General features: G+C 33.7%; 1 protein-coding gene across 5 annotated transcripts in view; it reads right to left on the reverse strand.

Annotated features, from left to right (window-relative positions):
* Positions 1-183: 183 nt before the first annotated feature.
* Positions 184-13,559, reverse strand: part of HECTD1 (HECT domain E3 ubiquitin protein ligase 1) — an 81,667-nt gene continuing 68,291 nt past the window's right edge. For 3 of the 5 annotated variants that reach the window (XM_032481827.1, XM_032481828.1, XM_032481830.1), the window contains 14 exons: positions 11,653-11,875; positions 10,451-10,505; positions 10,050-10,232; positions 9,453-9,660; positions 9,283-9,368; positions 9,000-9,127; positions 7,545-7,746; positions 5,790-5,927; positions 4,916-5,523; positions 3,967-4,045; positions 3,748-3,841; positions 2,897-3,047; positions 1,257-1,401; positions 840-1,146 (listed from right to left, as the gene is read on the reverse strand). In XM_032481827.1, the coding sequence (XP_032337718.1) occupies positions 1,009-1,146; positions 1,257-1,401; positions 2,897-3,047; positions 3,748-3,841; positions 3,967-4,045; positions 4,916-5,523; positions 5,790-5,927; positions 7,545-7,746; positions 9,000-9,127; positions 9,283-9,368; positions 9,453-9,660; positions 10,050-10,232; positions 10,451-10,505; positions 11,653-11,875 (2,438 nt within the window). In that variant the 3' untranslated portion in view covers positions 840-1,008. Of the gene's footprint in view, positions 1,147-1,256; positions 1,402-2,896; positions 3,048-3,747; positions 3,842-3,966; positions 4,046-4,915; positions 5,524-5,789; positions 5,928-7,544; positions 7,747-8,999; positions 9,128-9,282; positions 9,369-9,452; positions 9,661-10,049; positions 10,233-10,450; positions 10,506-11,652; positions 11,876-13,559 lie in introns of all 5 variants that reach the window. The other 2 variants (XM_032481826.1, XM_032481829.1) reach the window with 2 other exon arrangements.

The raw sequence follows: 13,559 nt of genomic DNA on the forward strand, positions 1-13,559 counted from the left end.
CACAAGCATGTGAACATAGATTTCTCCTAGCTTACCAGTTTCAGTAAGTGTATTTACATAGAAAAAAACATTTCTTCATGTAGTAATTTCAAAAAGACTAAATTTCAGTGACTCAACATGAAAATTATCTGGTTAAGCTTAGGTCTGATGGCTGCCGTGAAACAGTCACATGACACAGGTTTGTACGCTGCAAACATTTTAATGATTACTGTTGAGCATACATTTTGGAAATTTTTTTTTTTACTTCAAACTGCAACAAGTTAAATAAATGTTTATAATATACAAAGAAAATACAACCAAAAGTAAAACTTGCTTTAAGTGTGCCTTGCAACCTGACCAGTGTTTTTTTCCCCCCTTAATATATCTTTATTTTTGAACTGCACAAACACACCTAAGGATTTGATCTTAATAAGTATGGCATTTAGGAAATAAAAATGTACTCCCACCTCAAAGAAATAAAAGGGTTGTGCATGATTATATGCCAAACAAAAGAGAGAACACTAGGATACTCTTGATAGTGCAGGCATCATTAAAAAGGAAAAGAAAAAGCTTGAGATGCTCATTAACTCTCTTATGTTTTAAGGAAGCAGGATTTCTGACCAAGTAGCTTAAAAGCCAGCAAAACAGGGATCAGTGATGGCAACTGTAGTGTATGAAGTATGAAATGACAAACTTTACACAAATACACTGTTAGAAATTTACCAGTGAACACTGAAGATCTGAGAAGCTGCTCTTTGGAACAGTCAAGTAGGACCAACTTATTCCAGTCACATAAGCCCTTGTAGCAACACACAGTGTTCTGTGCTATATACTTGCTGGCTGGGTAGTTAAAGGATGTGTTTTGTCCTTAGCAGCTACAAACTTATTCCACATGTTCTTAAAGCCTTAATGGTGGAAAAAAAGGCAAGTGTCATTAGCGTGGAGAATCATATACTTTTCTGCACACAAACACAAGAGGCTTCACTAGTATTTTAAAAGTCTCTGATGTCTCCTATTGCCCTGCAGAGCTCAGTTGAGATGAAAGCCTTTCTCCATTGTAGCAGCTAGCAGGCGCTCTCTCATGATCTCCTCTGAAGAATATTCCGGCAACTTTAGGTAATGCACACATGTATTCACTGATGGGTAGCTTGCATCAGTGGCATCAACCTACAAAAAGAAAAGTGAAAACAACAGAAGACCATGACTTTAAATATTTATCCTTTCAATCCTTAAGTAATTAAACTTCATTTGGATTCCCGGTTAGCTAGAGTGTGTACCTTGCGTACAACTGTGAGCCTAGGATGCAGGTTAGCCAGTCCACCTGGGGGTAGAGTTGAGCAGCCAGTGGTAAACTGCAGGAATGCTTTCCTTTCATCTGAAGACATGCCACATAAAACCCTCACGAACCTCAGGAAACCAGGGCTAAAAGAAGAGAATATATTGATTTGATGGCTGATTTAAATGAAAACCACTACTACTATTTTGTAAGCCAGCAATAACCCAAAAAACAAATGTTGACATGTCAGAAGAACAACACTGTCTAGAGACTCTTGTATGAAATGAGCTGAAACAAACTACTTTAAAAATATCCTTCAAAGACTGTCTTATAAATCATAAGAACTGAAACACTGATGGAGTATAAGAATCAAGTATGTAACAAAGCCAGCAAATCAGAAAAGCTCAAGATGCACATGCATTATTCACCCAAATATGGCTAAATTAGCAACGGGGATCTGAAATAATCCATTTTTGTTACACTGAAATAAACTACTATTATATGCCACAACATGGATAAATTTCATAATTATAGTATTAAAAGAAACTAGACCTTAGAGAATACATACTGCATGATTCCATTTATTAAAATTCAAAAGCAAGCAAAATTTATCAATGGCAACAGTGATTTAATAACTAGAAAAGAATAAGATGGGGAAGGGGACTTCTGGAGTTGTTTCTTATTCTGGGTACCAATTATTCAGGTGTGCTCATTTTGTGAAAATTTTCTAGGCTGTACATGCAATTTGTGTGCTTCTGTTATACTACAATAAAAAGTTTACTTAAAAAAGGTAAGTAAGCATAAGTATAAAATAGTAATACTTTCTCAGTTACATTACTTTGGGAAATTAAAAAAGTAATATAAGGTCTATAGTCTTAAAAAAAAGTCAATGGCACAAGAGAAAAAAAGTTGAGGAACTGTCCAGATTAAAAACATATCACAATTAAATGCAATTTCCTGACACAAGGAGAATGGGAATGAAGTGAATGCTATTAAAGACATCCCTGGGATAATCAATAAACAAAGCTGGAATATAGCCTATAGATTAGCTAATAGTGTGGCATCACAAATTTGCCAACTAGTGTGGATACGTGGGAGAGTATAGTCTAAAGAATGTACACTGAAGAGTAAAGATACATGATACATGCAACATATTCTCAATAGTTCAGAAAAAAATAGCATCCTGTGTGTGTGTGTATATATACATAAGGACACAAATGTATGTATAAATGTGTGTGAATAAATAAAGAGAGATAATGTAAAAGAAATACAGCAAAATGTTAAGTACTGGTGAATCTGGGTAAAGAAAATAAAAGAATTCTTTCAACTATTCTTCAACTTTTCTGTAAGTTTGAAATTATTTGAAAATAAAGTTTAATATAAAATTTAAAGGTTTACAATTTACCCAATTTTTAAAATAAAAATTAAAACACAGTGAAAAAAGGAATCTTAACACCAGCCAAAATTCAGTTGTCGTTTTGTGTGACCTCAGCCTTATTACGGGATATGCATCTTGGTAATGGTAAGACTTAACTGCTTGCTCATTTTATGAATGTAATTCATGGAGTCATTTAGAGAACTTGCCATTTGATTTTGGGACATACACAATTTTGTTGATCTTAGAAAATAACTAACACATACCTGTCACGTGTATAACCCAACTTAGGTTCAGTATAATTAATAATATCCTCTGCTGCCCAGGATGGCGACTGGTTTCCACAAAGAATCATTTGGACTTCTTCATGGCTGAAGGAACTTAATTTCTCCATTGGAAAAACTTTATTAAACCCATCTACATTATACACACAGGAAAAAAAAAAACAAAACACACAACTCAGTTTCTAAGTTACAATTTCAAAATAACAAATTTCAGATCAAAATAACCAATATCAACTAAATGGACAGAAGACAAATAAAATATTAATAAATGATAAAGGAAATATAAATTAAAATAGTTTGAAATAAAATCTGTGCTAGGGTTTTAAGTACAGAAATCTCTTCTTAGTATCACAAATGTATACAGAAAGAGAATATTCAGATAACGTCAGTTGCCAAATTCTAGTAATTTCCCAACCAGCTCCCTGTGTCACACAAGCCAGCCAAAGCTGTGTTCTTATTTTCAAAACTAGTAGGTGATAAACAGTCTAATACATTTTGCTTCAATCTTCAGCTGAAGAACTTAGGTTCTAACATGGTTTAATTATCCTGATCTGTACTGTGGAACATACACAGCCTTATGTCCACTTACAAGTGAAGAAATGGAAGCCCAAAGTGGGTCCCCCATTACTCAGGAGGAGCAAACTGAGGGTACGCTACAGCTTGAGAATGTTCCATCCTGTCCTGGGTGCTCTGCAGGACCTAACTACTGGGAAGGCAAAAAACTACAGGGCAAATCTAGAAATCACCAGCAATTCTTGAGCATAGCAGTGCCTTAATTTCAACTGTCTCAAAGTAAAAGGAGAGAGATTAAAATAAAAAGGCTTAAAAATTACCTCTAAAGGCTTCCATCTGTTTCTGAATACCTGTATGCATACAAAAGTCAAACATCAAATCCACATATTCTTCTGCATTATCCATTGTTATCATCTGCAAAGGAAAATTTGCCAACATTACTAGTAACATCTAGGAATATTTCAGTAGCACCTAGTACAACTGGCCTCATTAAGAGGATGTTTCTGAACTTACAAATATAGCAAAAGCAAAATTTGTACCTCATCTTCACCACTTGGCTTGAGATCCACAGCTGTAAAACCATATATTCTTGAAGAAGGGCAAAACTGGAAGTTTAAACTGAAAGGACAAAAAAGGATTAGATTAACATTCAGCCATTTTTAAAACATTGCTGCCAAAACTATGAACTGCCCCTGGCCCCTGCCAAACAACAAAATCAGTATACCAGCTTAGATGTTAAGTATGGGGGCTTTTTAAAAACCCTGCACACATGTAACTATTTGGCCAACTGTTAGCAAGTCTGGCTCTGCAAAGATTGCATGAAACTATTACTTTACTAAAGTTATTCATGTTTTATTGTTACCCTATCCCAAATCAAACGTTGAATATGTAATGATTTATCAAACACAACTTCTCAACACTATCATCAAAGAAAGAAGAAGAAAGGAAAAGAAAGCAAAGCCTTGCAGTCAACCCAGCATCACAGTTAAATGTACCAAGGGTAAAATAATCACATGTATATAAATTAATAGAATTTTATCAAAAGATCTGAAGCATCTGAGTTAGATAATGCAGCCACTGGGAATAAGGCTTACATACAAAGCAAACTATTTTGAGCTTTTTCAAGTAGGCTCCATGTATTAATTAGCTAATGAATTTGTCAAAATATTGGCTTTGGACTTTTTACACAAGATATACATATGTATTTATCATATTTGATAAATCAGATAATCTAGATATTTGATGATTAAACTCTATTCCAGTATTCTAAGTGTTATCTCTATAATATTAACAAATCAAAGGTTCAAATCAAGAATCAGTATTTCCTATAGCATATAATTGTTCTTAAACAGACTGTATATTCATGTACTGCAAATTAGGACAAAGGAACAAAAGCTTTAGAACTTATTGATCCATCAGACTGAGGAATGTACACACACACACACACACACACACACATATATACACACACATATAAATAAAGCTTACCCTAAGTCCTCTATGCTAAGTGGAGGCCCAGAACCTGATGGATTCTTCAGCACTAGTTCTTGTAATTTTGTGTTCTTCTCATCTTCAGAAAGACCTTTATTGCTTAAAATCTGGCGCCTCTTGATAGCAAGGTCTTTAATTTCTTTTAAAAATCTGGCTCTGTGTGGGTTTACTAGTTCAAAGTCTTCCCAAGTTAAAATTCCATTAAACCAAGCGGGGGGTTTTGGTTTGGGGGGATCTAGAATAAACTCTGATTTTGAATCCTCTTCAAAGCTTCCTACTGAGAGTGAATCATGACCTTCTTCTGTAGAAGCTTCAGACTGGCTTTCAGTACAGTGTAAGTCTCTATCACCTCGTGACTCATAAATCAGTTTACTCATATTGCTTTTAATGTCACCCATACACATAAGTTTAAAGAAAGGTTTAGAAATAGGTAAGTCCACAAGTCTATTGTCTTGAATGCATTTGGCCAAGAAAATTCCAAGGAAATGAAAGAGTTTTGTGATCCTTTCAAGCTCATCACTATCTTGTGGAAATGGTGCTGTAAACAGTCCACATGATCTCTGCACATAGTATCCGGGAGGTTTCAATCCACCACCAAGATCGACCTGATTTTTTAGGAGAAATGCAAATAAAATTAAAAGATCCACAAACATTAAACATCTTAATTTAGCTATTTAAATTATCTATAAACACATATTATTAAATAGATTTTGTTAAATATTATCCTTTAAAACATTTTAATAATATCAAGATTATTCAAAAATAAAAGGAGAGTCAGAAAGCCTGGCTTATATTCTGAAAGTATAACTTATTTTTAACTTTCCAAAAGCATAATCGCAAATCAAATCACAAAACGGGAAATAAATCTTACGTGACGAGATTCATCATCTGGAAAGTTATCATCACAAAGCCAAGCTCCCAGGTCAGTTCTCTGGAATTCTGCTGCCACCAGAGCATAAAACTCTAATGTGGGTCCCAAGCCAGTTCCTTCTTCTCCTAAAAATTCAACCTAAATATGGAAAAAAAAAATTATGGGGGACAGTGAGCTTAAAAAAATTGTTTTTAAATGATCCCATTCCTTTTGTTTGTTTGTTTGTTTTTGGAGTAAAAGTAGATTTATTCAGAGAGATACATCCTCAGTAGACAGAGTGCAGGCTGTCTCAGAAGGCAAGAGAAAGGCCACAAGGTGTGGGGTTGGGTACTTAGCTTAAAGTAAAAGCAGATACACACTCCATAGACAGTGTGTGGGCCGTCTCGGAAGGCAAGGGAGCAAAAGGCAAAAATGATTCCATTCTTGACAAAATCTAGTCCTACTGTAATATACCTTGTTTATAGCAGCAGTATAATAGAAAACACAGAAGTCTTATTCTAATTTTTCTGAAGAGAAGAGATACTTGATTTGTTGTACACTATTCCATATTTAAACACTGTGGTGAGCATTGTTCATAATCAATTTACTTCTCAAAACAACCCTACAAAATAGGTTATACTTTTCACACCAAAGGAAACCAAATTTCAAATGAAGAGGTTAAATCATTAGCTTGAGGAAATGATGGTGTATAGGTTTGTATGTGTGTCTATGTGACACCAAAACCTAAACTCTTCCACTTATTTCTGACTTTCGGCAATCACTTTAAAGGCATTTATCCATCTCTATGTATTGCAAAAATGATTTGAGGCAACTTACAGAAACATTCAGTCCATGGTTAAAAAAAAAAAACAAACCAATAGTAACTGAGGATTATCTAGGTTACAGGAACATATAGGTAGGAAAAATAAGATGAAGGCAAAGAAATTTTATTTATTTATTTTTTACTTTTTGTTGGTGGGGAGGTAATTAGGTTTATTCATTTGTTTATTTTTATTGGAGGCACTGGGGATCGACCCCAAGACCTTATGCATACTAGGCATGCACTCTACCACTGAGCTATACCCTCTCCGAAGGCAAAGAAATTTTAAAGTGATAGCCGTAATCTTTATAAATTTTCTAGAGATGTATCTCATCTGTCATGATCAGTCTGTGATCAAAAAATAAACAAACTATCTGACTGACATCTGTGACAAAAGAGGTATTTTTCATTGTCTCTCATATACAAGGAATAATATGTATATAATCAAAAATGTTCACAGTAACATCTCTACAGTAAATACATATTTAATTTCATACTGCCATTTGCTATAACATCTTTCAACAAAGGCCCATGATATAATACCAAGTACAATTTAAGCGAAAACGGTATTACAAAACACATGTGCTCCAAAGAAGCAGATATCTAGTAGCATAGCTTAATATAAAGGTAAAATTTGGAGTATGGAAAAGAATCTTGTGAGTACTATCATTTGGTTCAGGCTTTGATAAGAAATGAGTAGCGTCCTTCACTTCAAAAGACCACTTCCCACCTCAAGAGTGAAGATATTCTTTTTTGCTCATTAAGCCACAAGATCCTGACCCCTTAGGAGGTAAGCTGACATCCTCTTATGAGAGATGCTCTGTCAGAGGCAGTGTGGCCTTTTGCACAGAGGGCAGAGAAATCCCTCTATATTTCTATTTAATGCAGTTTTTATGCAGTGGAAGATACAGATTGGTTCTCTGTCATTCCTGCACACTAAAAGAAATCAGACATACCTCAAGAACTGACTTCCGATCTGCATGTATCTGCATGACATTCTCAGCCCACTCCATCAATGATTCACCACGTGGAACTTTTACTCTTTCATGCTTAAGACGACCAACTCGAAACTCTCCAGGATCATCTCGCCTTACACTACTTGTTGTTCTTGTTCTTTCCACAGTGGCTTCACGTCGGTTTTGTAACCATACTATTGCTCTGAAATAGAAAAATATCTATGTAGCTATAGCAGACAGCAACAATTGAATGTACTACTAATAACCAGCAACACTGTTCAACAATTTAACAATTTTTTAAAAACAGTATTTTATCAGGTGATCAAATATACTAATCTTTTTTATTGCATACATTATTGCTTCCTCTCTTAAGTTAAAATACATAAACCTCGTTTATTATAATCTTCCTTAAACAAACTGAGAAAGTACTGAGTCTGTATTTTCCTTCTTTATTTTAGCAATTAACAGAACAAAATAAAGGTCTTGTGGCCCAACCCCACATAACATAAAAATACAGACGAACTCATAATAACGTAGAAATATAAACAAGTATGTCCTGAATCACAGAAAGTAGAAAATGGCTAAGCTATCTTTATTACTGTGATACTAACTGAAAGCCACCATTGAAACAGTATTGTGATTTTGAAACTTTTTTTTTTTTTTTTAAACAATGCAGAGCTAACCCATCTAGGGTAGGAGAAGAATCTTGAATTAGGAATAAGAAGATGAAAGGTCTACTCTCATGAGTGCTACAATTTTTTGGTAATCTCAGGCCAATCAGCTATATACTCTGAGAATCAATTTCCTCATGTATAAAATAGAAATCATAACCAATGCCATTTCTCACAATGGGCCTGTAGTTGTCTGTGTACAAATGCTTTGTAAATGGTATAAAATGGTACAACAGTATCAGGGAAACAGGCAGCTCCATTTAAATTATAACATTTTTATATCTATTTTCAAAGTGCTCTGGGTATTCAATGATTCAATAAATATTTACTGAGCACCTACAATGTGCTTTAAGAAGTGCAGCTAGAGCAGTAAACAAAACTTTCATCTAGTGAAGGAGACAGAAAAACGAAAATAAGTAAAATGTATAGTATGTTAGATGGTAGTAAGAGAAAAATCATGGCCAGAAGATATATTTCAATGTTATTAAACCTATTTACAAGCATTTAATTCGGTATTCTTGGCAATTTCAGCAACTAATCATTTATTTAAACTACTTAAATACTGTACAATAAATGCAGCTGATGGAAAACACAGTATTTAATCCACACTGCTCTTTTTTGTTTCCAACTGGAAACAAAAAAGAAACGTTTAAATGTTGACAGCTCTTTACAAAAAAAACAATATATTCCATCAGTCTTGACATAAAGTATATTTGCACATTTTGAGCTTATATAACATTAAAAATACATTTATTCTAAAAATATAAAAGGATGTACTTCCTACCTTGATGCACCAAATGCTGTACATGTGAAATAAAGCTGTCTAGTTTCAAATGGTATTAGAAAAGGACACTTGCTGGTTAATTGTTCACACCAGTCTGGCAGAGCCCCACTTGCCAATGCCAATGGTTCCTGCAAATTAACAAATAATGTTTTAAGGCAATTATTAAAAAAAAAAAAAAGGAGTTGATTCTTAACAGGCGAGATGGTGGGAGGTAGAAAAGGAAGAAGAGGCAATACTTTCAAAGTCCGAAAGATTGAAGAGTTCAATAATCTAATTTTATTACCTCAATTTGCTGCAAAATTTTTGTTGTAATTTTTTTGCTAGTGAATTCATCTGGTGGAAAAGTAAACTGAGGCTGCTCATCACCTTCTGTAAAAGTAATAAAATTAATAAAAATGTAAACTGACTTACTTTTTAAAATGCCATAGAAACGAAACAAGGCTTCTTACAGACCTTCTTGGGATATTCTTGAATAAGGATCACTTGCAACTATATACAGAATACGCAGAAGCTGAAGGACGTCTTCTACTCCACAAGAATTCTGTCCATTGCCTGCTTTGGCCTGAGGTTGTTCTTTTGTCAAATTAAGAATATCACTACTTTGAAGAGTAGAAATGGCCCCCTGGTTTAACCCAGACTTTGTTCCATGCTCACAAAAGTCCTATAGAAACATTAGCAAAACTAGCCATTAATCATTTTCAAGAAAAGCAATATATCATCCTATTACTGTGTATTACTGTGAAAAGGTTGATACTCTTCAAAGAACTGCCTTCTTTTTAAATAAAAACAGTATCACTCAAGTTCAATGTGTTCTAAACCAATAAAATTTCCAAATAAAATATAACCACTATAAGCCACAATTAAAACTATGTACTTAAATCCAATGCCACAAACCATATTTGAAATTTTAGCATTGGCATATTAACAATATTAATTTAACTTCATTTTTAGTATGTCCCCATGAATTTCTCTTCCTTAATAATACTTAAAAAGCTGCAAACAGCACAAAGCCATTCCCAATCAAAATAGTGTTTTGATGCCAATATATACCTTATATGCAGCTATGAGCTGAGAACAATTTCTGTTTTTCCTAATACTTTTATTAGTGCCAGTTAATTTCCAGTGGCGCAGGAAAGCGGCGTCTGCATTCTTCTGCAGGTAGGTTATCAAGTCATTCTTTGGTAATTCATCAGTGCCAAGGTACTGTTCCACATGCTCTATAGACCAACAACCCTATAACAGGAAAAACTAAATGTTGGCCTTTCCTGATTATAAAGTCTATGCTATTTCACATGCATTATGTAAGGTAGCTTTATAATCATGCATTTAACTTAAAGAATCCCATGTGCTGATTTCTCCCTCAGCTGTTCATTTGAAACAGTTAGTTTTTGTTTTTGTTTTCCTTTTACTAAGTAGCTAAGAGTAAGACCCATTTTCTAAAAGTAACTTACCATTTTTCCATTTTCCTTTTCTTTGTCAGAATCCTTCATTTCTCTGTACATAATTCTAAACATGAAGATATTATTCAAATTAATTCATAAGTCAAATGATTTGTGGTTATTTCCAATAAGTCTTCAATTCTTAAAAAATATATATAAATGAGGTTATTCATTAGCCATATGCTTATATTAAATACTGAACTCAGGAAGCATTTATAAGAAAAATATTAATCTGTTAAACACAGGGGAAAGTAGTAGACATCATATTCCCGGAAAAGAGTTGTTTTATAAATTCAGCATTAGGGCAAAGAAAACATACATCAAATCTAGAACTTTTAAAGATGTGAATAATCTGCTTTATCTTGTATTATAACTTTCATATATTGTTGTAAAAATAAAATGTGTTTGCATCTTTGTCTACATGGAAAGGATAAGAATAACAAGAGCCAAGAGCCCTTATGTTCATGTAAGGCAGCTGAGATCAAATTTTATATTCCAATAAAAACTGAAGGGGGAGAATGTCATGATGACTTTCTATTTTACCTTAAAAGGATCTAGATTACTTTATCAGACATTATATAGGATTATCAATGATGTTAACAGAAGATGAGAAGATAAACTAAAAAAAGTAAAGTTATAAAGGGATGATTACAATATAATAATTATTTATATTATTAAATTACACTAAATTCTTTAATTTATTAAATAATAAATATTATTATCGGTAATACTTACTGAGCACCTTCTGCATCCCAGACAGTACTGAATCTACTTTACATATATTAATTCATTGATTCCTCACAATCACTCTCATTTTACAGATTAGAAAGTGAGGTGCTAAAATGTTAAATAAATCTGCCCAAAGTCATTGATAATTATTTGTTCAATGAATGAATGAATGAATGAACAAAGAGAAGCAGATTTAACTCACAGACCCCAAGGCAAAAAACAGAAAATATTTACTACTTCATACACAATCCCAGTCAGAGTTCAATGATTATTACATAATGAACCACTGTAGATTACTTCTAAAGTTCCTTCCGGTTGTAAGCCTTAACTTCTACATCAGGAGTCAGAAGTGCTCTTCTCTATTCCTGTAAACCAAAAGAACTAAATCTTTTCTGTTCCTATAATACAACATATAGAAATACAATACTTCTTGGCTCATATACTATGAAAATATCTACTTAAAATATTAAGATAAAATCTCTTACGTGTATGTTGGCTCCCAAATACGCCTAAGTTTATCTGATTTCACATTGCCATTACAGGACAACTGAAGCAATTTTTGTACGTAATAGAAGATGGTTGATCTGAAATTAGTTAGTGGTAATTCAACTTCACGAGTTGTTCCAAGACCTGTTACTTTCAAAGTGAGGGCTAATCGAGGTGATGGAGTACATTCAACTTCTTCCAGGAGTTCTGAATGAGGTGTTCCTAAAAATATAGGAAATGTGAAGAACAGACTAAAACAAGCAGTCCAGAAAGAACACTGCACTAGGAGACAAGGTTACATGAAATCTAAACCCTTCTGCCATATATTAGCTAAAGATGTCAACTACTTAAGATTTTTCTGGCCTCAACATTTTTGTTTTTTGAAAATGGAAATAATACATCTAGGTTACTTAAAGAAAGCACTAGAGTAGAATTTATGCATATGATATGAATCTCTCATTTTTATTAGGAAACACATGCCAATTGTCTTTCAGAACATTTTTATAAATCAGAAAACTAAAATTATTCATAATTCTAAATCCAGAGAAAACTGGATACTTAAAGACTTGTCAAACTTTTGCTTACACTGAATGAGTGGGTTGTGAGTTAAAAACACACTCACACACACACACATACACAAATATAATTAAGTTTATACTGTATTTGGTGGTATACTCTCTCTTCGTTTATTATCTCAGGAATTGTTTCCTCATATAATAGAGTCCTATAAAGTATTATTTTACTCACTGAAAGATATCCCATTGTACTTTAACTGAATCATATCCCTATTATCAGATATAATGGTCATTTCCAATTTTGTGACAGTACTTCCATGGTTATCAATGTACAAATCTGGGTGCAGAGCTAATATTTTAGTACCAATTTGTAGTAGTAAAAACATGAAATATATTGGCAAGGAGGTCTGTCAAAAATCTGTACCTATTTATACTCCCTAGAAATAGGTTTTCCTTTTTGAAGGAAACTTGGAACATCTTGATTCAGCCTTTACCCAACCTCACCATATTATACTACATTATATACTTAACTGCCTTATACTACAAAGTGCACTTACTTTCATACTTATCATTAAGTATCTTTCTCAAGTAAAAAGTACATCCCACATTTAACATTAAGATTTCTTTAAGGATAATACACTGACTACAATAGCTAACATTTATTAAGACACAAATTAGGAACTATGCTAGACACTGTATGTTTTACCTCATTTAATCCTTTTAACTATCTTGTTGAACAAGAACCATTATTTTCCCCATAAAAGAGATGAGGAAATTGATGCTTACATAGATTAGGAGATTTGACCAGTGTATTAGTTTCCTATTGCTGCTGTAACAAATTACCACAAACTGTGTAGTTTAAAACACAAACATATTATCTTATAATTCTAGAGGCTAAAAATCTAAACTGGGTTGGCAAGGCTTTGTTCCTATTGGAGGCTCTAGGGAAGACTCCATTTCCTTGCCTTCTCTAGCATCCAGAGGCTTCCCATGTTCCTTGGCTCATGACCCCTCATCACTGATTGCTGCTTCCTATGGTCCAATCTCCTTCTCTGACTCTGACCTTCCTGTCTCCTCTTATGAGGTCACTGGTGATTACATTGGGCTCACCCAGATAATCCAGGATAATCTTCCCATCTCAAGATTTTTAATTTAAACACATCTGCAAAGTCTCTTTTGTCATGTTAAAGTGACATATTCACAGATTCTGGAGCTTAGGACCTAAAATCTTTGGGGCATCCATTAGTGTGTCTACCATACCCGAAACAGGGTTAAAAGAGATGGAGTTGCCACCGAGGCTGACTGACTCCAGGGGCCATAACTAAAATCACTATACAGCTTTTCAAAGTAAAAGCTGAACAGAAATAATCCTTAGCAATTTTGATCTAGTA

The sequence above is a fragment of the Camelus ferus genome, chromosome 6 (assembly GCF_009834535.1).
Source record: "Camelus ferus isolate YT-003-E chromosome 6, BCGSAC_Cfer_1.0, whole genome shotgun sequence".
Taxonomy (NCBI): Eukaryota; Metazoa; Chordata; class Mammalia; order Artiodactyla; family Camelidae; genus Camelus; species Camelus ferus.